Source organism: Oncorhynchus keta, chromosome 14 (genome assembly GCF_023373465.1).
Source record: "Oncorhynchus keta strain PuntledgeMale-10-30-2019 chromosome 14, Oket_V2, whole genome shotgun sequence".
NCBI classification, from domain to species: domain Eukaryota; kingdom Metazoa; phylum Chordata; class Actinopteri; order Salmoniformes; family Salmonidae; genus Oncorhynchus; species Oncorhynchus keta.
This window is the reverse complement of record NC_068434.1, coordinates 35858469-35882341: the sequence shown is the minus strand read 5'-3', so window position 1 is coordinate 35882341 and position 23873 is coordinate 35858469. Positions and strand designations below refer to the sequence as shown.

The following is a 23873-nucleotide window of genomic DNA, read 5'->3' as shown; positions in this document are numbered from 1 at the left end:
CTCTCAATAAAATGGCTGAATCATCATGAGATACAGTCCTTAAAATCTTAACTTCCACTAAATACCTTATAAGTAACACTGTTTTGTGCTTGCTTAGTTACAAGCATGTATTCATCAAGTTGGTCCAAGTAAAAATAAATATACACTGAGTATACAAAACATTAAGAACACCTGCTATTTCCATGACATAGATTGACCAGGTGAAAGCTATATGATCCCTTACTGATGTCACTTGTTAAATCAACTTCAATCAGTGAAGATGAAGTGGAGGACACAGGTTAAAGAAGGATTTGTGAGCCTTGAGACATGGATTGTGTATGTGTGCCATTCAGAGGGTGAATGGGCAAGACAACAGATTTAAGTGCCTTTGAACGGGGTATGGTAGTAGGCTCACCGGATTGTGTCAAGAACTGCAACGCTGCTGGGGTTTTCACACTCAACAGTTTCCTGTGTGAATCAAGAATGGTCTACCATCCAAAGGAGATGCAGCCAACATGACACAACTGTGGGAAGTATTGGAGTCAACATGGGCCAGCATCCCTGTAGAATGCTTTCGACACCTTGTAGAGTCCATGCCCCGGCAAATTGAGGCTGTTCTGGGTGCAACTCATTATTGTTCCTAATGTTTGGTATACTCAGTGTATATGTATACTTTCCTACCTAATTAAGCCTTGCCTTAGGTTGCATTCATTTTCTTTGCGTCTCAGTGAAGCGTTCTGTCTGGTCCATTCTTGGATTAACTCCTTTCTTTACCATGGATCAGGCTTTTTATAATCTAAGACAAAAAGTTAGAAGATCATTCAAATGTATTAAATCAGCATAATGGAGAATTAAAATTCTGTGTTAGCATTTAGTGAGAAGCATGAGATTTGCTTTCACTAAACACCAACACAGAATTCCAATTGAGATATTAATACCAGTTCCTACCTTTCTGCAAACATACACTGTAGGTTGCACCTGCAGAATAATGGCATGCAACCTAATGCAGGGCAGTCCAAGAGCCAAATCTGGCATTAGTCACCAGAAGAATACTGACTGATAATCAACCAAAATTATGCCATGCGTGTCTCATCCTTCCATATCTATAATGATGGCACCCATAATTACTCGGCAGAACATTGAATGAATGCTATTAATTTAGTCAGTGTTTCAAAGTATCATCCTGGTCTATCACCGCTCCCAGGTCATTGCACCTTCTTCTCAGAACAATAACATTGAGGGCATAGTGATCAATGTTCACAGTTTTGTAAGGTGTTTCCCTTTCAGCATTGTATATGAATAACAAAGTTTACTATACAGTATATTTTCAGCTGATGAAAGAGACTGCAGTCTAGAGCCATGAAAAGAGACACTTCAAAAGTAGCTCAGAGTTTATTTGATTTATTTCTATACACACAATACAGTACACACAGATTCGAATTCTTACATATGACAGAATATCACACAACGATTATATAATAATGTTATATAATTACATAACCAGAGATAAGTAGGCTCTTCAGATGAAGTGTGAGACAGTGAGTGCTGGGCTTGTTATGTCAAATCCTAGTGCTTCTCAAATCCACAAGCTGTGGAGAGAGATGGTCAGAGAGTAAAGTGAGGGACTGATGCAGGACAAGACACTCAGCCATACAGTACTCACAGCCTTAAAGACCGCAAACCGTTGCAGCAGTACCACAGAGGAACAAGATCCACTGCAGAGAGATGATTATCTGCACAAAACATCCCATTTTATATTCCTCTGTGGGGTTTACCTCTTGTTGTATGAGATTTAAGCCACTGTAAGATATGATTATCAAAGGAGTTGCATTTAAAATGGCTTCCAGCAGTTTGCAGAGGTCTAGATGGTAGCAATGGAATGGTGATACTGCCAGGGACTAGTGGTATTATGTTGATTTATTTTCTTCTTTTGTTATTGTTGTAATGACAAGAAATGTAGAGAGCTGGTACAGGCTATATACTGTACGTGCATTAAATACCATCACAAAAAAGACACACACAGATGCATACATACTGGCACGGACACACTCCCTAACACACAAAAGAGAGGCTTCTCTCTTTGTCCTCTGATTTTGATGATTCACAGGAGCGGTGACCTGAGGCTGGGGACAGTCTCTGCTTTTCATTCAGAGCTGGAAGACAAAACCTCTTCAGGCCATAAGACTTCATTTACTACTGCTGGAGAGCCAAGGAGCACTTAGCTTAATGTACGGGAGAGCAGAATGATCCTCACACACACACACACACGCTCTGACGCACATGGCCATTGGCCACATGCACACACACACACCATCTTATCACATATTTATTCATATTTCAAAGAATTCTACTTTGGCAAAACATGCCCATGCACGTAGGTACACAGCTGCTCATTAGCAGCCATTATCTGCAAATCAACAGTTATAGTGGGGGTGGACTTGTGCAAGAATCTAGTCATAAAGTGCCTTATCTTTGTCCAGACAGCGATTTAGACATTGATGATAATAGTTTTTGCCTAACGGGAGAGGTAACTGACTTAGCCCCCCCCCCTCCTACCTTTGTTATTGGTCAGCTGACCTTTATCCCTCTCTTACACAATTGCCAGGGAGTGTATACTTACATTATATGAACGGAGACAGCGTTTCCATATTTACAGGCACAAGACCAAGAAGCCAGCCCCAGTGATTGTATGGGAAAGGAGCATCATGAATGCAAAAGGACACTGGTGTTATTAATGTTGTGATGTGATAGATGACTTTAGCCTGAGGGGGATGTCCAATATCGCCAACAGGTAATCAAAACTAATCTGAAAACAGCAGGCAGCTAAGAAAAGCGCCCCCCTGACAATTATCACCATTGTCTTGTATGAGAGATCATCACTGTTGGATTTGAGCAGAAAATCGGTTGATATCATTATGATTGAAGATAGCACATTGTAGTTGTTGTCAGGAGTCTGCAGAAAATCGATTGTAGGCAGCAGCAGCAATTTTGTAGAAAGTTAAGTTACTTTACAGTTTATTACAGTAGTATAACAAATGTAATTATAGGACCTAAATGCTGTACATTGTACATGTATCAGGTAGGCGAAAGGTATAAACAAACGTACTTACTTACTTTGACCCATCGCTCATTTGGGAGCATAGGCCATCTTCTCTATGGCACTCTGTTCTGAGAAGTCTTCTCCAGCACATTCTATCCACATGGATTATTTTATCTGCCTAATGTATAAACAAAGGATGTCTTTTTTTATCAACGTACAGAATTAAACAATCAAACATTAGCCAAAACCCGAATAATATTTTTTTCAATCAGTTTTAGCCCCGGACATTATTCTCTAATTTCTCTACTGTCTACTATTTCAAGGTCCTGAATAGTCTCACGTACCTGAGCTAAAATACCAGGGGGAGGAAAGTCAAATGGATTGTGATTATTGTCCTGGAACAGATTGAACCTCTTACAGGCTAGAGGAGGATGTGAGCTGCATCCCATTTCAACACAGGCCCAGGTGCATTTCATCTATCTCAAACAAAGGTGGCATTTACAAATGGGATCTAGTAATACACAATAATACACAGTTTAATCTCACCCCTATCAACTGTGGTTTATAACCTCTTTCCACTACAAGAATGAGTGTTTTGAGAAAGGGCACTGCACTGCCTGTGGTAAGCATTATCGTCTGCGCCAACTCTTTCTCTTGTATGCCTGTAAGGATCAAAACACAGCAATTACCATTGATTTCTAGAAGGGACAACATATCAGCTATTCCATGTGTAGAAATGAATGTGTACCATAGGAACAGTGAATAATAGTGATATTGTTTGACCCACCCACACACACTTGCTTACTAGTATCTGATGATGACTTGAGTGTCTTAGTGAGGCTGTAGTCCAATCCCTGAACCACATCGTCTGTTGGAAACAGGGTATACAGTCTCGGATTGGGGGTGGAGGTGCATTTCCGGCTTCATTTCACTTGTCATTGTGACATTGAGTCTCTTGTGGCGGTTTATTTTCTTTAGTTCATTCCTGTCACACACACAATGTAAGGATTATTTTATCATGTACCCATGCCTTGTTCTGTTATATCTTACCACTGCAGAAAAGCATACCAAATTAGCAGCTGCTCACTAATGCCATCATAAAGGGCAGGGAAGCTGCTACAGAAAGATCTGGTGACAAAATCATCATCAAAGAGACATCTGTAAAATGGAAATAGGTCATCTCTGTGAAGCTACTGAATTCTGTCAATCATCAGAACAAAATGCTAAATAATGAAATGAAATTAAATCGTATTTGCGCCGAATGCAACAGGTGTAGACTTTACCGTAAAGTGCTTACTTACAAACCCTTTCCCAACAATGCACTTAAAAATTGAGAAAAATGTTCTCAATAAAAAAAAGGATATAGTAACACAAATATATAACAATAATGAGGCTATGTACAAGGAGTACCGATACCAAGTCAATGTGCAGGGATACAAGGTAGTTAAGGTAATTGAGTTAATATGTACATGTAGGTAGGGGTAAAAGTAAATAGAGAATCAAGATAGATCATAAACAGAGTAGCAGCAGCGTATGTGAAGAGTGTGAAAAGGGGATGCCTAGTCAGTTACACAACTGAATGCATTCAATCGAAATATGTCTTCCACATTTAACCCAAACCCTCAGATTGTGTGAGTGTGTGTGGTGTCAATATGTGTGTGTGTGTCCAGTTTTGCATAGAGCCAGCTCAAGAGAGAAAAGGGGAGGGCCAATGCAAATAGTCCATGTAGCCATTTGATTAACTGTTGGCAAACTATTAATTGAAAAGTGATCAATGTGGTTTCATTGCATACTTTATCATGTCTTATCGACTTGTTTTCTGGACCATATGTTATAGTGACCTGAAATACACACTTCCTCCTCAGCCAGAGTAACCTATGCTTTGCCACTTAGGGGATCAGTTGTCAAGCACCCTTTTGGACTACTCTTTCTCCTTGGCAGAATAGCCCAGATACTTTGTCAGGTTAATCTCAATGACACCGACACACATGGCATTACAGTGTTTTCCCTCATGCATCTAATTCAAAGAAATGCCACAAGTATCATAACAATGCTGCTAGCATTGTGTATGACAGTGCCATAGCAGCCTTCTCACTGCACATCCAGGTGGTAAGGAGGTCCTAGTCCAAGAGTAACAGACATTTCTGCCATGGCCAAGAGGGACCATATGTCTCTGCTGTCTTGAGTCTGTCCCGCCTCCATTCCAGTCTGCCAGGCCTCTGCAACATATGGGGCTTAATGCTATTAAGCATGAGGTTTATGACCTCAAAGGCGTTTCTGTCTTCGTTTGTACAGGTGAACCTAGCTATGTGTCAGTAGTTTCCCAACTGACAGGCACAACAATGTCAACAGGCAGGTTCTCAGGGTGGTGGTATTCACCAAAGACATATACCTACTTCAGACAGGTAAGTGGGACTGATTGTTTTAATTCATGATTTAACCAAGGCAATGGTCTGCAGGCTACTAAACCAGCCAGTGCTGCTGCCACCACTGCCATGTGCTATAAAAGAAGAATGGACACACACAAGGTGTTTTGCCCTGCTTAATGACAAATGAGAAAGGAGCATTGACAGATCAATTTCAACTGGCAACGCAGCTAATGTTACAGTACAAGTTGTTTACTAGCTGGAGTTAAATATTACAGTAGCCTACCTCTGATCAGCGAATAATACCAGCAGCTAGCAAGCTCCAGATCTCACTGATTAATTTAGGCAGATAATATGGAGTAAAATCCATTCTCATCAATTAGTCTGTCTCGATACAGCTAGCTAGTATTGTAAACGTATGGCGCTACTACAACTAGCTATTTTAGTTATCTAGTTAAATCCAATTTTTACAACATGACACGCAAAAGTACATGACCATCATTTTAGACGACACCGAGTTCAACGTTGTTTCCGTTTACTGTTACCAGAGAAACGCGCTGCCCAATCAAAAGTCGTTTAGTAGGGACATTCGACTCAGTAACCAATCTAATCCCGCATTGTTGTACAAATTAGACAGTTTGAAACACAAATCTAGCAATTTGAAACTGTCAAGATCAACAAGTTGATAACACAAAACAAACGCAAGACGAAGGCAGTTCGATTTACTCCAAAGCACCAAGGTAACACTTTTGCAAATATGGACGTGATATAAGACAAAATTAGACAAATTCGTTCCAAAGCTGCATCGTGTGCGTGTGGAAGCGCTAGTTTGCTATTGCTACTGTTAGCTAGCTATGTTTAATACGCTAATTTAGCGAAATGATACGGGTTAACGTTAGCTAAATTAACGCCAGCTAGCTAGCCTAAATGATGTTGATCAAAATGTACATGATCTGTGCTATCTGGGATCCTAGGGACGTCCCTACAGTAAACCTTACCTAACCATTTAAAATGTCAATTTCAATTGGGTAACGTTAGGGCCGTCGCAAGGATAGCACGGATGTAGTGCTAGGGCAAAAACCAAAACGTGCCCCAGGAAACTGCCTAACCATAAACCGTACTGTAAGCGTTTAAATTTCAACGGGTAGGGACTTCCCGACAAGGATTCCGAATAGCACGAACCCTGACAATCACCAAACGAGATTTTGTAGGCTGTCCTCGCGAGACTACCCTAACCTTAGCTACCTTTATGTTGGTCCTTCTTCTAGGCTGAATCTTTGAATATAGTACAGTAGTTATGTAGTTGGTTTACATCTCAATGAGCTATGTAGTATTTTTCATCATGCTGACTTCATCAGCAGATGACCATTCCATGTGCCTTTCCTGTTAAAACAACCAGTTGCATTTTTATGTATTTTTCCTCAGATGTCCTCAGATGAAGGGGATCCGAGCAGTCCAGTTCTGCCAGGGGACTCAGATCAGGGCAGCTCGGTCTCCTCTGAGCTGCAGGTAAAAAAGCACTTACTTTTACAGATTTATGGAGATGTGTTCATGAAGAGAAATGCAATTCTTCATGTTTTAAAACTCATCAGTCGACTGTTTTGATGAGGTTGCAATTGAAGTTACCACAGCCACCAAGTCAAGATCGTAAAAATCCATGGAAACTAAAATTAGCTTTTTGGTCTTAATTTAAGGTTATGGTTAGACATAAAGTAAGCAGTGTGGTAAGGGTTAAGGTTTGGTTCAAAATCAGATTTTAAGAAGAAATTGTAGAAATATGTGGGGTTTAGCCATTTATTATGGATCCCCATAGCAGCTACTCTTCCTGGGGTCCAGCAAAATTAAGGCAGTTTATACAATTTTAAAAACATTACAATACACTCACAGATTTCACAACACATTGTGTGCCCTCGGGCCCCTACTTCACCACCACCACATATGCACTAAATCCATGTGTATGTATAGTGCGTATATGTTATCGTGTGTATGTGTGAATGCATGTGTCTGTGCCTATGCTTGTGTTGCTTCAGAATCCCTGCTGTTCCATATAGTGTTTTTTTTTTAAATCTGTTTTTTTAAGTCTAATTTTACTGCTTGCATCAGTTACTTGATGTTGAATAGAGTTCCATGTAGTCATGGCTCTATGTAGTATGTATGTATGCATGGGTGTCTGAGCTGTGTGCCAGTAGTTTAGACAGACAGTTTGGCGCATTCAACATGTCAATACATCTCATAAATACAAGTAGTGATGAAGTCAATCTCTCCACTTTGAGCCAGGAGAGATTGACATGCATATTATTAATATTAGCTCTCTGTGTACATCCAAGGGCCAGTTGTGCTGCCCTGTTCTGAGCCAATTGTAATTTTCCTAAGCCCTTTTTTGTGGCACCTGACCACACGACTGAACAGTAGTCAAGGTGTGACAAAACTAGGGCCTGTAGGACCTGCCTTGTTGATGGTGTTAAGAAGGCAGAGCAGCGCTTTACTATGGACAAATACATACTTTTGTATCAATATGTTTTGACCATGACAGTTTACAATCCAGGGTTACTCCAAGCAGTTATGTCATCTCAACTTGCACAATTTCCACATGATTTAATACAACATTAAGTTGAGGTTTAGTGAATGTTTTGTCCCAAATACAATGCTTTTGGTTTTAGAAATATTTTGGGCTAACTTATTCCTTGCAACCCACTCTGAAACTAACTGCAGCTCTTTAAGTGTTGCAGTCATTTCAGTCGCTGTAGTAGCTGACACGTATAGTGTTGAGTCATCCTCATACATAGGCACTTTGGCTTTACTCAAAGTCAGTGGCATGTCGTCAGTAAAAAGCAAGGGGCTTAAACAGCTACCCTGGGGAATTCCTGATTCTACCTGGATTATGTTTGAGAGGCTTCCATTAAAGAACACCCTCTGTGTTCTGTTAGACAAGTATGTCTTTATACACATTATAGCACGGGGTGTAAAACCATAACACATATGTTTTTCCAGCAGCAGACTATGATCGGTAATGTCAAAAGCTGCACTGAAGTCTAACAAGACAGCCCCCACAATCATTTTATCATACATTTCTCTCAGCCAATCATCAGTAATTTGTGTAAGTGCGGTGCTTGTTGAGTGCCCTTCCCTATAAGCGTGCTGAAAGTCTGTTGTCAATTTGTTTACTGGGAAATAGCTTTGTATCTGGTCAAACACCATTTTTCCCAGAAGTTTACTAGGGGTTGGTAACAGGCTGATTGGTCGGCTATTTGAGCCAGTAAAGGGGGCGTTACTATTCTTGGGTAGCGGAAAGACTTTAGCTTTCCTCCAGGCCTGAGGGTACGCACTTTCTAGTAGGCTTAAATTGAAGATGTGGCAATATTGTCTGTTATTATCGTCAGTAATTTTCCATCCAGATTGTCAGACCCTGGTGGCTTGTCATTGTTGATAGACAACAAAACATTTTTCACCTTTTTCCACACTGGCTTTACGGATTTCAAAATTTGGTCCGATATACTTGGATGTGTAGTGTCAGCGTTTGTTACTGGCATGTCATTCTTAAGTTTGCTTATCTTGCCAATGAAAAAGTAGTTAAAGTAGTTGGCAATATCAGTGAATGATGGAGTCGAGTTGGCTTTCTTTCCCATAATTTAATTTAAGGTGCCCCAAAGCTTTTTACGATCATTCTTTATCTAATTTGTCTTTGTTTCGTAGTATAGTTTATTTTTATTATTTTTTAGTTTAGTCACATGATTTCTTAATTTGCAATACGTTTTCCAATCAGTTGGGCTGCCAGACTTATTTTCCATACCTTTTGCCTCATCCCTCTCAATCATAACGTTTTTAAATTCCTCATTAATCCAAGGGGATTTAACCGTTTTTACAGTGAATTTCCCAATGGGTGCATGCTTGTTAGTAACTGGAATGAGCAATTTCATTAATGTGTCAAGTGCAGCATCTGGTTGCTCCTCATTACACACCATAAACCAGCAAATATTATTTACATCATCAACACATGAATCACTACAAAACGTATTGTATGACCTCTTATACACTATATTAGGCCCAGCCTTTAGAACTTTGGTTTTCCTAGATATGGCTATTATATTGTGATCACTGCATCCTATGGGCTTGGATACTGCTTAAGCAAATTTCTGCAGCATTAGTAAACATGTGATCAATACATGTTGATGATTTAATTGCTGTGCTGTTTGTAACTACCCTGGTAGGTTGACTGACAACCTGAACCAGGTTGTAGGCACTTGTTACAGTTTGCAATTTTTTCTTGAGTGGGCAGCTTGATGATAGCCAGTAAATATTTAAATCACCCAGAAAATATACTTCTCTGTTGATATCACGTACATTATCAAGAATTTCATACATATTATCTAGATACTGACTGTTAGCACTTGGTGGGCTATAGCTGCTTCCCACAAGAATGGGCTTTAGGTGAGTCATATTAACCTATTACTTCAACAGTACTTTAAAATTAGATCGTCTCTAAGCTTTATAGGAATGTGGTTCTGAATATAGACCGCAACACCGCCCCCTGTAGGCATTTCTGTCTTTTCGGTAGATGTTATAACGATGTATTGCTACCGCTGTATCATCAAAGATCTAATCTAAGTGAGTTTTAGAGATAGTCAGAATATGAATGTCATCTCTTACAAGCAAGTTATTGACTTCATGGACCTTGTTTCTCAGGCTGCATATGTTAATATGAGCTATTGTTAGCGCTTTTCTAGGTTGCTTGATTGTTTTTAATGCTTAACTGGGAAGCTTATCAGAAGTAGACTTACTCATGTTATTTAAATTGGAGCTGATAGTGCAGGTCACCCTGCACTATGTGGTCTTCCTACTAGGGCACACTGCCTCAGTGCTAACAATGTAACTCTGGTTCATAGGCTCATGATTACTGCTTACAATAGCTGTAGGATAAACAGAAGTATTCGGTGCAATTAGGGGCACATAAATGAAGGTGCTTACATTGTGTTTGCCAATGCCCCTAGGATCATGTACATTTGATGCAGCATTATGACAACTGATTGTCTCAATGGTAGGGATTAACTGAGCTGGTCTTGGAACAGTCATTGTTTCAACGCAGCCTTGAAATGCGTGGACAGGAGCCAAGATGATTTGGATGGACTCCTTCATTCCTGTAGAGTATCTTCTGTTTCCAGAAGGTGTCAAAGTTATCTATACACGTGACTCCAGCAGAGCTACAGTAGTCTACAGAGCTACAGTAGTCTACAGAGCTACAGTAGTCTACAGAGCTACAGTAGTCTTTTAGCCAGATGTGTAATGCCAGCAGTCTGCTGAATCTTTCACACCTGCGGCCCAATGATGATACTGGACCTGAAATGATTGACCACTTTTTGGAGTCTTTTAATGCTAAAATCAGTTCTTTAAAATCCATTTTCAAATGTTCCGAACTAGCCCTCCTGATGTCGTTTGACCCCACATGGGCTACGACAGTGTCAGCTCCCAGCATTTGTCGTAGAACTGTCGGAAGCAGCCTTGTGATGTCCTGTACTCGTGTAGCACAGGGTTTTTGCCTTGGGAACCGAAATGTTTCTCACCATAGTGTTGCCTATGATGACAACTGGTGATGTTGAATGGGCTGGTTTCTCAGGCAGCCTCACGGTCAGATGAGGGTGGGAGCTTTGTTGCTAGGTTATCACTAGTTAACACATCTACGCAGTAAGCAGAACTTTATTCACACATTTTTTAAATTCACATTTTACATTTTTTTTTAAACCTTTATTTAAATAGGGAAGTCAGTTAAGAACAAATTCTTATTGACAATGATGCATCCCCTGGGTTAACTGCCTTATTCAGGGGCAGAACAACATATGTTTTATACCTTGTCAGCTCGGGGATTCGATCCAGCAACCTTTTGGTTACAGGCCCAACGCTCTAACCACCTGCCGCCCCGTTTCAATGTCTCTTCTCATATGATTGACAGGATGAATATGAAGAACTTCTCCGCTACGCAGTGGTCACTCCTAAGTATGACCCGCAGCCCGCCACTCAACTGCAGCTTCTAAGTGCCTCACAACTGTCTGCGGATGGACGGAGTTCCCGTGGAAATGATGACGCGAGGTCCCATGGCTCAGCAGGTACAGTGGGCCGCTGCTCACCCACACACTTGTTACACTAAGCCGTTCTGACAGACACACAGCTTGAGGCCCTCCACATTGCTCCCTTCAAATGATCCACTGTCGTAAAGGATTTGGCTTCTCTCCTGCTTTGGGTCTTTCTGTAAAGAAATGCTTCTCTCTCTGTCGGTGTCTTTTAACCCGGGCACACTCAGACTCGATTGCACCAAGCCCAACAAGCTGTTGAATGTTCCATGTGTATTTCACAAATACCGAAACACTTGACATGGAGAGATTAACTGCTTGATGATAGCCAAGACCTGTCCCAAAACACAGACTGAGAGGCATTGACACTACTAGTTAATCATATAACTGAGAATGATATCAGACTGTACATTACAGGAGTGTAGGTGTCTGAGCTACTCTATTTAAAATCAGAAGAGCCATTCATTCTCTGTTCCCTGCCACAAGCAAGCTTACACGCAGCTTACACCCAGTCTATCAGTCTTTTCTCCAGACCACGGCATTCTCAGTTGTAGAGCTTAAACTGTCATGGAGTAGTGTACTCGGATGTAAAAAGCAGGCAGGATTTTGTGCGCCTGATTGGTAATGATATGCTGGCATCCTGCCCAAACTGCTCTTTAGAGTACAGACTTTTTTTCTTCTCACTGCAGGATTTAATTAAGATATTGCCATAAATGCATTCCTGGATGAAGAGCCAGAGTTTTCTTACTTAGTATTCTTACCATCACACGCACTCTCTGTTTCTCTATCACTGTTTCTCTCTCCGGCTCTCTCTGCCTCTCAGGCTCAGTTTCTGAAGCTGAAGATGGGAGACGCTCTAGCAGGGGAGTGAGGTCAGCACGGGCCTCCCCTTTTATGGTGGAGCCCAGGGCACACTCACACACCTTTGAGGGTAAATACACACAGCCAATACGTGCTTTATAACTATAGTCCAATAAAAAGCATTATTATAAAGACCATGAGACAGAACAGGCATGGGATATATATAATTATAGTATACTATTTTGATGCTCCCAGAGCATGAAACATTCTTTGGGACCACTGTGGTTCTTTATCAGGTTTGAGTGCAGAAAATCAACCCAGTCTCTTGACCTCCAGGTAATGAAGAGATGGCTGGCAGGTCATCTGTTGTCTCAGACGCTCACTCAGACAGACTGCCGACGCCGTCGGAGAGCTCCAGACACGGCAGTCCAGACCCCCTGGTCACCGTGGTGACAGAGATGTTTGTCTCTGAGGAGAACCTGAACAAGATGGAGAACCTCCTGGACACGTGGAGCGACAAGCTCAAGGTTAGCTTGCCCTGCCTCTTTATTGTCTGTCTATTCAATGTCTGGCGATTTTGTTTTAGCTTGGCGAGAATAGATCCTTATGAGGCTGTGTTCTTGGGTTATGTTCTGTTGACCTGATAGACGCGGTAAAGAGGCCAGGGGTACTCGACCAAAACAATGGAAACGCATGGGGAGGGGAAGATCCCGAATCTCCTCATTGCACCCCAGCAAAATTAGCGTACATTTAGGCTGTTGTTTATATGTGTATTTCACACTATGTTGAGGTAGAAATCAGAGTATAATGCTTGTATGGATGTCAAACCCAATAATATGTTCATGTCACCAGTCAACCGCATTGCAGTTTAAAAACACTTGACTACCACCACCGATTTCTCTATTCTAGCTATGCTACCTGCCTATACGATCAGGAGTACGCATTTAGCAGTCATTTCTAAACCTGAAAAGGGACCACTTCTAAATGTTATGCAGTCGAAAACAGCCAAATAAATCCAAATCTGACTTTAGTAACCACACACACACACACGTTATCCATCAATCATGACGGATTTGACCAATATCTACTTTGTTAGATCAGATTTGTTGAATGTGCGCCAATCTGGTGTCCCTCTTCTATCCCCCACGGTCTGCGTTCCATATTGACCTCGTTACCGCATCTACAGCGCTTATCACATTTGGCTTTCAGCAACGTGTTTCCTAAATGATCATCTGATTCTTGATTTGTCATTTGTGATTCAGTATCTCTATTGTGCCGTTGAAATGGGCTGGTATGTTTCTTTGTGAAACCATTCCATCCCTGTCTCTCCACCCCAGGCCAACGTGCTGATGGAGCTGAGGAAGTGGAAGCTGGCCTTCATGGAGCAGCACAAGCTGGAGGTGAGGAAGGAGAGGGAGAAGCATGCTGCCTGTATAGCAGGCCTCACTGCAGAGATGGACAGCCTGAAGGAACTGCTCCACACCTACGAGACCTCCAACCAGAGGAAGGATGAGGTACGCAGTCTACACATATCATACCACACACACCTCCGCACCACACACCCGCTACTGGTAGGGTCTTACCTATGTAAAGACAAGCCATACAGTTCTCTTCAACAGTGTTGGTGTGTTGTGATCAATTGAGTGTGTGAGGCATCGTGTGTGTGTGAGGCATCGTGTGTGTGACGTGTATTGTTTTTCTTGTAGGTGATAGTGAACCTGAGCCAGGCTGTGGACAGACAGAGGGAGAGGCTGGAGCTGATGAGGACCTTCACCCACTGGAGACTGCAGCACAGCGAAGCCAGGGAGCAGGTGAGAGACCGGGGGGAGAGGGGTCTCCCTCAGAGGGTTAGGGTGTGGTTGAGATGGGGAGCAGGTGAGAGACCGGGGGGAGAGGGGTCTCCCTCAGAGGGCTAGGGTGTGGTTGAGATGGGGAGCAGGTGAGAGACCGGGGGGAGAGGGTCTCCCTCAGAGGGCTAGGGTGTGGTTGAGATGGGAGCAGGTGAGCAGGTTGAGCAGGTGGGGGAGAGGGGTCTCCCTCAGAGGGTTAGGGTGGTGAGATGGGGAGCCGGGGGAGAGGGGTCTCCCTCAGAGGGCTAGGGTGTGGTTGAGATGGGGAGCAGGTGAGAGACCAGGGGGACCGGGGGAGGGGTCTCCCTCAGAGGGTTAGGGTGTGGTTGAGATGGGGAGCAGGTGAGAGACCGGGGGGAGAGGGGTCTCCCTCAGAGGGCTAGGGTGTGGTTGAGATGGGGAGCAGGTGAGAGACCGGGGGGAGAGGGGTCTCCCTCAGAGGGCTAGGGTGTGGTTGAGATGGGGAGCAGTGGGCATGGGACACACGTATACAGCGCACTGCATCTTAATGTCTGTTTTTTAAATGACAGTTCACCCCTTTAACCAAGGAATGAGTTGCACATGTCTATTCTGTGAAATGAATGTCATAACATTCTTAGGGGAAGTGTACATTTTAAGTGCTGACAGTACTCCAGCAGGGTTATGCAAATCCTGAATCTCTGCATGATTAACCGACACATGCATTACCATGTCGCATCACATTGAACATGCATTACGTTTTCACACTTAGATTTTCCACTTGTGATTTTTTAAATTACATGTAGTATTATTGGTCCGGTGCCTGATATTCATGGGTTAAATAAGTGATATTTGCATCCATGTGACAGCATTTAATACCTCGTTTTTCACTAAATATCTGAAGTGTCGGTTTGATTCCTGTGTGTAGCAGACTCTTCCTAAACGTTCCCTCCCCCTGTCCCCTGTGTCCCTTCCCCTCCCCTCCCTCTCCCCAGGCCCACAGTGCCCGGTTGGCAGAGCAGCACTACCGTCTGCAGCTGAAGAGGAAGGTGTGGGCAGGCTGGCACAACCTAGTCGAGGGGAGCTGGAAGGAGAAGGTGGAGAAGGCGTGCCGCGCCCGGGCAGAGGAGGTCTGTGTGCGCCTGTCAGCTGGCTATGAGGACAAGATGGCAGAGGTAGGGAGGAGCTACATACACGCGCACACACACACTCACACACAGAGGTTGCTACATAGAGTAGGCCTATACAGTTCCAACCATAGAATTACATATGATCTCTGGTTCCAGCACTCTGAAATGGTGTTCTGTCCTAAAAGAAGAAGACCGTTTCACATGAGCACAGAACAGAAGCTAACTACACAACTAAGAAACTGAGTAAACATTGTCTTACAGAAATAGTGTCATTCACCATACTGCATAGTTCTGCAGGCCTGGCATCTTTCAGCTTTTTACATGGCAAATATACCTTTTTGAAGGTTTTTCTGTATGTCGGGCTATGTGAAGAGATTCGAATAATGGTCATGTATAATTGGTGCACTATAGTAGTGAGTGAGCCTAGTTGATGGAGGCTGCAGTTAGAGCCCAGTGAAAGAGAGGAGCAAGAGCAGGAAGTGGGCCTAGCACGCAGAGAGAGAGAGAGGGAGGGAGAGAGAGATGGTTATTAGAGAGGGATAGGAGGAGAGAGAGATGGTTATTAGAGAGGGATAGGAGGAGAGAGAGATGGTTATTAGAGAGGGATAGGAGGAGGGAGAGATGGTTATTAGAGAGGGATAGGAGGAGGGAGAGATGGTTATTAGAGAGGGATAGGAGGAGGGAGAGATGGTTATTAGAGAGGGATAGGAGGAGAGAGATGGTTATTAGAGAGGGATAGGAGGAGAGAGATGGTTATTAGAGAGGGATAGAGGGAGAGAGAGATGGTTATTAGAGAGGGATAGGAGGAGGGAGAGATGGTTATTAGAGAGGGATAGGAGGAGGGAGAGATGGTTATTAGAGAGGGATAGGAGGAGGGAGAGATGGTTATTAGAGAGGGATAGGAGGAGGGAGAGATGGTTATTAGAGAGGGATAGGAGGAGGGAGAGATGGTTATTAGAGAGGGATAGGAGGAGGGAGAGATGGTTATTAGAGAGGGATAGGAGGGAGAGAGATGGTTATTAGAGAGGGATAGAGGGAGAGAGAGATGGTTATTAGAGAGGGATAGGAGGAGAGAGAGATGGTTATTAGAGAGGGATAGGAGGAGGGAGAGATGGTTATTAGAGAGGGATAGGAGGAGAGAGAGATGGTTATTAGAGAGGGATAGGAGGAGAGAGAGATGGTTATTAGAGAGGGATAGGAGGAGAGAGAGATTTACATTTACATTTACATTTAAGTCATTTAGCAGACGCTCTTATCCAGAGCGACTTACAAATTGGTGCATTCACCTTATGACATCCAGTAGAATAGTCACTTTACAATAGTGCATCTAAATCTTAAGGGGGTGAGAAGGATTACTTATCCTATCCTAGGTATTCCTTAAAGAGGTGGGGTTTCAGGTGTCTCCGGAAGGTGGTGATTGACTCCGCTGTCCTGGCGTCGTGAGGGAGTTTGTTCCACCATTGGGGGCCAGAGCAGCGAACAGTTTTGACTGGGCTGAGCGGGAACTGTACTTCCTCAGTGGTAGGGAGGCGAGCAGGCCAGAGGTGGATGAACGCAGTGCCCTTGTTTGGGTGTAGGGCCTGATCAGAGCCTGGAGGTACTGAGGTGCCGTTCCCCTCACAGCTCCGTAGGCAAGCACCATGGTCTTGTAGCAGATGCGAGCTTCAACTGGAAGCCAGTGGAGAGAGCGGAGGAGCGGGGTGACGTGAGAGAACTTGGGAAGGTTGAACACCAGACAGGCTGCGGCGTTCTGGATGAGTTGTAGGGGTTTAATGGCACAGGCAGGGAGCCCAGCCAACAGCGAGTTGCAGTAGTCCAGACGGGAGATGACGAGTGCCTGGATTAGGACCTGCGCCGCTTCCTGTGTGAGGCAGGGTCGTACTCTGCGGATGTTGTAGAGCATGAACCTACAGGAACGGGCCACCGCCTTGATGTTAGTTGAGAACGACAGGGTGTTGTCCAGGATCACGCCAAGGTTCTTAGCGCTCTGGGAGGAGGACACAATGGAGTTGTCAACCGTGATGGCGAGATCATGGAACGGGCAGTCCTTCCCCGGGAGGAAGAGCAGCTCCGTCTTGCCGAGGTTCAGTTTGAGGTGGTGATCCGTCATCCACACTGATATGTCTGCCAGACATGCAGAGATGCGATTCGCCACCTGGTCATCAGAAGGGGGAAAGGAGAAGATTAATTGTGTGATGGTTATTAGAGAGGGATAGAGAGATGGTTATTAGAGAGGGATAGGAGGAGAGAGAGATGGTTATTAGAGAGGGATAGGAGGAGAGAGAGATGGTTATTAGAGGGATAGGAGGAGGGAGAGATGGCTATTAGAGAGGGCTAGAGGGAGAGAGAGATGGTTATTAGAGAGGGATAGGAGGAGGGAGAGATGGTTATTAGAGAGGGATAGGAGGAGGGAGAGATGGTTATTAGAGAGGGATAGGAGGAGGGAGAGATGGTTATTAGAGAGGGATAGGAGGAGAGAGAGATGGTTATTAGAGAGGGATAGGAGGAGAGAGAGATGGTTATTAGAGAGGGATAGGAGGAGAGAGAGATGGTTATTAGAGAGGGATAGGAGGAGGGAGAGATGGTTATTAGAGAGGGATAGGAGGAGGGAGAGATGGTTATTAGAGAGGGATAGGAGGAGGGAGAGATGGTTATTAGAGAGGGATAGGAGGAGGGAGAGATGGTTATTAGAGAGGGATAGGAGGAGGGAGAGATGGTTATTAGAGAGGGATAGGAGGAGGGAGAGATGGTTATTAGAGAGGGATAGGAGGAGGGAGAGATGGTTATTAGAGAGGGATAGGAGGAGGGAGAGATGGTTATTAGAGAGGGATAGGAGGAGAGAGAGATGGTTATTAGAGAGGGATAGGAGGAGGGAGAGATGGTTATTAGAGAGGGATAGGAGGAGGGAGAGATGGTTATTAGAGAGGGATAGGAGGAGGGAGAGATGGTTATTAGAGAGGGATAGGAGGAGGGAGAGATGGTTATTAGAGAGGGATAGGAGGAGGGAGAGATGGTTATTAGAGAGGGATAGGAGGAGGGAGAGATGGTTATTAGAGAGGGATAGGAGGAGGGAGAGATGGTTATTAGAGAGGGATAGGAGGAGGGAGAGATGGTTATTAGAGAGGGATAGGAGGAGGGAGAGATGGTTATTAGAGAGGGATAGGAGGAGGGAGAGATGGCTATTAGAGAGGGATAGAGGGAGAGAGAGATGGTTATTAGAGAGGGATAGGAGGAGAGAGAGATGGTTATTAGAGAGGGATAGGAGGAGAGAGAGATGGTTATTAGAGAGGGATAGGAGGAGAGAGAGATGGTTATTAGAGAGGGATAGGAGGAGAGAGAGATGGTTATTAGAGAGGGATAGGAGGAGAGAGAGATGGTTATTAGAGAGGGATAGGAGGAGAGAGAGATGGTTATTAGAGAGGGATAGGAGGAGGGAGAGATGGTTATTAGAGAGGGAGGGAGAGATGGTTATTAGAGAGGGATAGAGGGAGGGAGGGAGAGATGGTTATTAGAGAGGGATAGAGGGAGGGAGAGATGGTTATTAGAGAGGGATAGGAGGAGGGAGAGATGGTTATTAGAGAGGGAGGGAGAGATGGTTATTAGAGAGGGAGGGAGAGATGGTTATTAGAGAGGGATAGAGAGGGATAGGAGGGAGGGAGGGAGGGAGAGATGGTTATTAGAGAGGGATAGGAGGGAGGGAGGGAGGGAGAGATGGTTATTACAGCGAGAGCGAGGAATTGCAGCATGGAGTAGGTGGTCAGTTCAGAGTTAAGGAAATGAAACAAGCTTCCCTTCAACCTCATTCCTCAGTTACAATCGAGCCAGTCCTCTTATTTATGTTTTCCCCAATGTGGCCTTTGCATTTTAATTACAGTACAGTTAACAATGATGATAAATTAATGAATCCCTCTCTCTCCTTCTCCCCCCCTCTCTCCTTCCCCTCCCTCTGTGTAGCACGTGGAAGCGCTGGATGCTGCCCAGGCTGAGATCCAGAGGCTGCACTCCGAGAGGGAGCGTTATGAGGAGTCCATGAAGAAGGCCTTTATGAGGGGCGTGTGTGCCCTCAACATGGAGGCTCTCAGCATGTTCCACACTGGGGAGGGACGAGCGGAGCACGACCTGCACGGTTAGTAACACCCGCACACACACACGGCTCTGTCAAGAAACCCCTCTGTTCCTGACACTTTAATTCATAGAACAGATTGTTAAAAGAAGTATATTATACTAAGAATGGGCATGAGTAATCTAGTACTCGAACGGGCGTCAAAACCCTTCAAGTGCTGTGAAACTATTTAGTGGAATGTACTTTGTGGCTGCCAGAACGGGCAAGTGAAATGTTGTCCCAAATGTTATGGATTCTAGTGTTCCATTTGTGGATGTGCATTTCTTTCTTTTTTTAAACAAGCCGAGCATCAGTCTTCTCCCTAAATTCCCCTTCCCCTCTGTGTCTCATTCACTCAAATGCATTCCACACAGGTGCAGAGTGCACACACACAAGCTCCCATTAGACCTACAGAAATAAATGATTACAAAAACGTATCTAACTGATGGGATACACAAGATACATTCCTTGATAAGTGACAACATGTTATCACAAATGTAAAATGGACTGGTTGATTGAATTAGTAAAATATGTTCCAACAACGAGCTGCAGTTTTAGAATTATTCCATGAATAGAATTGCGTCCCGTCTATTTTCCACTGAGGCTACTTTGCGAACTGCTAGTGCCATTTAGAATTGGTCAGCCTAGGCTATAACTGCCCCCCCCCATAAACATAGACAGGTTCCACATTGAAAATATGCAAAAACATTAGTTTGATAAAGACCAAGAGGGTATTTTCATTAGAATCATTAAGCCTCGGGCCAACTCATCAAACAGATGTCTGGGACATAATTCATCAGCATACAGTGTTCAATGTGGAGATGGTAATAAACTACATAGAACATCTGTATATCGAAAAGAAAACAGATTTTGGTTGAATTCACCAAATTGAGCCCCGTTACAAATGATCAATCTTTGAGACCAACTTTTCCAGACTCGAAATGCGCATAACTTCGTACTAGCAACTTTTTTAATTTGGAAAAATATTCAGTTATATATCTTAAAAATCTCAAATTTGGACCCATCAGACCAAAGGACAGATTTCTACAGGTCTAATGTCCATTTCTTGTGTTTCTTGGACCAAGCAAGGCTCTTCTTATTGGTGTCCTTTAGTAGTGGTTTCTTTGCAGCAATTCCACCATGAAGGCCTGATTCACACAGTCTCCTCTGAACAGTTGATGTTGAGATGTGTCTGTTACTTGAACTCTTTGAAGCATTTATTTGGACTGCTGTTTTCCGAGGCTGGTAAGTCTAATGAACTTATCCTCTGCAGCAGAGGTAACTCTGGGTCTTCCTTTACTGTGGCGGCTCTCATGAGAGCCAGTTTCATCATAGCGCTTGATGTTTTTTTGCGAATTGACTGACCTTCATGTCTTAAAGTAATGATAGACTGTCGTTTCTCTTTGCTTATTTGAGCTGTTCTTGACATAATATGGACTTGGTCTTTTACCAAATAGGGCTATCTTCTGTATACCACCGCTACCTTGTCACAATCTAACTGATTGGCTCAAATGTATTAAGAAGGAAAGAAATTCCACACCTGTTAGGCACACCTGTTAATTGAAATGCATTCCAGGTGACTACATCATGAAGCTGGTTGAGAGAATGCCAAGAGTGTGCAAAGCTGTCATCAAGGCAAAGGGTGGCTACTTTGAAGAATCTCAAATAAAAAATATTTTGATTTAACACTTTGTTTCTACATGATTCCATATGTGTTATGTCATAGTTTTGATGTCTTCACTATTATTCTACAATGTAGAAAATAGTAAAAAATAAAGAAAAACCCTTGAATGATTAGGTGTGTCCAAACTTTTGACTGGTACTAATATATGTATATTAGATCTGTAATGGTTATGATTTAATTAGGCATTGTTGCGCACTGTTGGCATATAAACAGTGCGGGCCTTGTGTTGTAAAAATATATATTTTACTCGAACAGTCCAAAAATGTCTAATGCCCACCCCTATATTATACTACCTCCCCCAGTTGTATCTGATCAAGCCACGCATTCAGTTTATTAGTCTATTGCCTAGGTTCTGTTACCCTAAAACACAGACACTGTTTCTGCAGTGTGACACTTTGGCTCCTTGCGTGATGATGGTAAATCTTTGGAAATGCTGACGGCGTGGTGCTCTGTGGAGGTTGTAACCTTGGTGTGGCGGTCGTCGTCCGCAAATGCATGTATGACATTTTAGAGATTCAGCTCGAACTTAAAGATTGGTTCTAGTTTCAACACACATTTATCTGTGTCTGATTTGAGTTTTGTCTTTTTTGGGAGGGGGGGGTTTAAATCTAATTAAAATGTTCTCATCAGAATAATCTGGAATGTCATACAGTAATTTGTCTCTTGTTTTGTAATTGACAGGGCTCTGTGTCTGCAAATGACAGAATGTGATTTATGTTGGTCACATTTGATTATACTGGGCTTATTTGATTATCAGCTTTCACATGTCCAGTCATGAAGCTGGTCTGGCTTCAGGACTTAAGCCTGTGTACAGATGATTATATGACTGCTCTTATTGGTCTTCCCTCCATAGATGCTCCGCCCCCTCGGGATGATCCAGGCACCGGCTCATTGGCCCATCTCCAGCAAAGGCCTGCCTCCTCCACTCGGTTCAGCCCGGTCCACTTTGTCCCCCCTGTACCACCGTCCCAGAGTGACACAGAGGAGACAGTGAGATGCTGACCCACACACACACACCCACCCTGGTTACAGTCCATAAATGCAATGGCAATCACTATGGATCAGGTTCTGCCATCATTAAATATCATATTGTCATATCATTTGCTGCAGTTGTATATATTCTTTCTCAAGACTAAACATTTTCTCACTAAAAGTATTTTATAATTGCCACTACACAATGTACAGTCACAGCCTGTCCTGAGATAATGGTTTATGACTGCTGACTCCTCAAACACACACCAGGCCTCTGTGTGATACATTGGATAGGCCTGTTATATTTACAGGGCATCACTTTGTCTAATTTCTTCATCTCCTTTCCTGTGTATGGGCTTCTACCTGCACTCTTAATATCTGCCCACTCACTCTCTCCCGTCAGGTGGGTTCCAATGTCCCAGCCTCCAGAGTTGAGCTGTTCCCCTCCACCACAGTGGTCCACAGCACCCTACCACCAGGGGGCACTGCAAGCTCCCACAGACAGGTTAGTACCAGCATTGATTATGGTCTATGGCACTGGGAGCTTCTTATGGCCATGTCCCGAATTCTATACCCCCACTCCTAAAGTGTGCACTTGCACACTTCCTGTCATGGATCTACAATCATTGCATTGGATTGGTGTAATCATTGACTAGAGGGAGTTTTAACCAATCTGAAATCCACGATGGGAAGTGTTTGAGAAAAGGGTGTTAGCCACTGTCTCTGGTTACTGTGACCTTTTCCTCACCATTTATCAAACAAAGTGAAGGGTCACGCGTATTTGTTGACTGTTCCTTAATGATAATCATTTGTATCAGGTCAGTACACGGGTGATCACATCGGGTCAACAGAAAGCCTCCAAAACCGTGACCGCTCGCATCACGGCACGCGCCGATCTCCGCGCTCCCAGCTCCGTACGTGCTCCCAGCAACCTCCAGGTTATGGGTGTGGCTCCTCCCATGAGCTCTGTCATCGTGGAGCGCCATCACCCCGTCACACAGGTACACCATCATCACCAAGCATGTCTATTTTTACGATGAACCAAAATCACCAGACAAGTTGATTTATGATCTGTAGAAACACACACCTTCGCTGAACAGACCTCAACATGTCTCACTTATCGCTCTCTTTCTCTCTCCTAGCTCACGGTGGGTCAGGCCACCGCAGCTAAGTTCCCCCGCTCCTCTCAGCAGGGCCAGGGCCCCTACAGCAGCAAGAGTTCCTCCAGAACACACTCAGCCTACCACGTACACTCTATCAAAGTGGTTGAGTAAACACACACACACACTCAACATTATCACCTATGGTTCACATAGGAAAATTCCACTACCTTATATGCAAATACAAGTAGTCTTCCTGTACATGACTTGGACATGGTGATACATGTGCACAATTGAATATTCCCAAATATTCTACACATACGTAACCACACACACACACACACGTTCACTACTATGAGAGAACTATGAAGGACCTGAACCCATTTCTGTGAGAACTAAGTTTAGGATTACAGAAAATAATTTTTCAAATGCAATCAATAAACATAACACTCTGGAATGGAAGGTAGAATGGTGACGGATGGAAACGGCTTGTCTTTTCAGAGCATTTGGATAATGACATTTTCACTAGTTTTACTTCTTATTGTGAATGACTGTTTTTGTATTTTCTTCTGGTTTTTTATTTGTTGTTTTTAAATGATGGAAAGTCACTCTCTTGACTGTTGTGTGAAATCGCATATTTGAAATAATATTGCGTTGATGATGTGTTGAGAACAACACTTGTGGTCAAGTTCAGGACTGTATCAACGCCATATGTTCATGTTTTGGTCCAAATCTGCACTATAAACTTTTACGGTAAATTCTTGAACATGAATAAAACATGAATTGCAAATATTCTCAGAATAATAAACCATTCCCTAATTAGATGTAC

The 23873-nt window shown here is 43.4% G+C and overlaps 1 protein-coding gene and 1 long non-coding RNA gene across 5 annotated transcripts; one reads left to right on the top strand and one right to left on the bottom strand.

Moving 5' to 3' along the window:
* Nucleotides 1-1364: 1364 nt before the first annotated feature.
* LOC118393324 (uncharacterized) lies at nt 1365-5801 on the bottom strand. 3 transcript variants are annotated; one of them, XR_004827539.2, is made up of 4 exons: nt 5672-5801; nt 3825-4004; nt 3090-3681; nt 1365-1568 (listed from the first exon to the last, which is right to left on the bottom strand). It is a non-coding gene; the product is annotated as an uncharacterized LOC118393324 (long non-coding RNA). The 3 variants fall into 3 exon arrangements; XR_004827538.2 differs by having other exon boundaries at nt 1365-3197; nt 3364-3681; XR_004827537.2 differs by having other exon boundaries at nt 1365-3681.
* poc5 (POC5 centriolar protein homolog (Chlamydomonas)) lies at nt 4984-23868 on the top strand. 2 transcript variants are annotated; one of them, XM_035785897.2, is made up of 13 exons: nt 4984-5424; nt 6811-6894; nt 11330-11483; nt 12271-12378; nt 12585-12775; nt 13586-13762; nt 13955-14059; nt 15052-15231; nt 19141-19312; nt 21826-21962; nt 22348-22449; nt 22763-22945; nt 23087-23868. In XM_035785897.2, exons 1-13 carry the CDS (start codon nt 5248-5250, stop codon nt 23216-23218), a joined length of 1902 nt encoding a protein of 633 aa, XP_035641790.1. In that variant the 5' UTR covers nt 4984-5247; the 3' UTR covers nt 23219-23868. The 2 variants fall into 2 exon arrangements, with proteins under 2 accessions (XP_035641790.1, XP_035641791.1); XM_035785898.2 differs by lacking the exon at nt 4984-5424 and adding an exon at nt 5985-6125.
* Nucleotides 23869-23873: the final 5 nt, after the last annotated feature.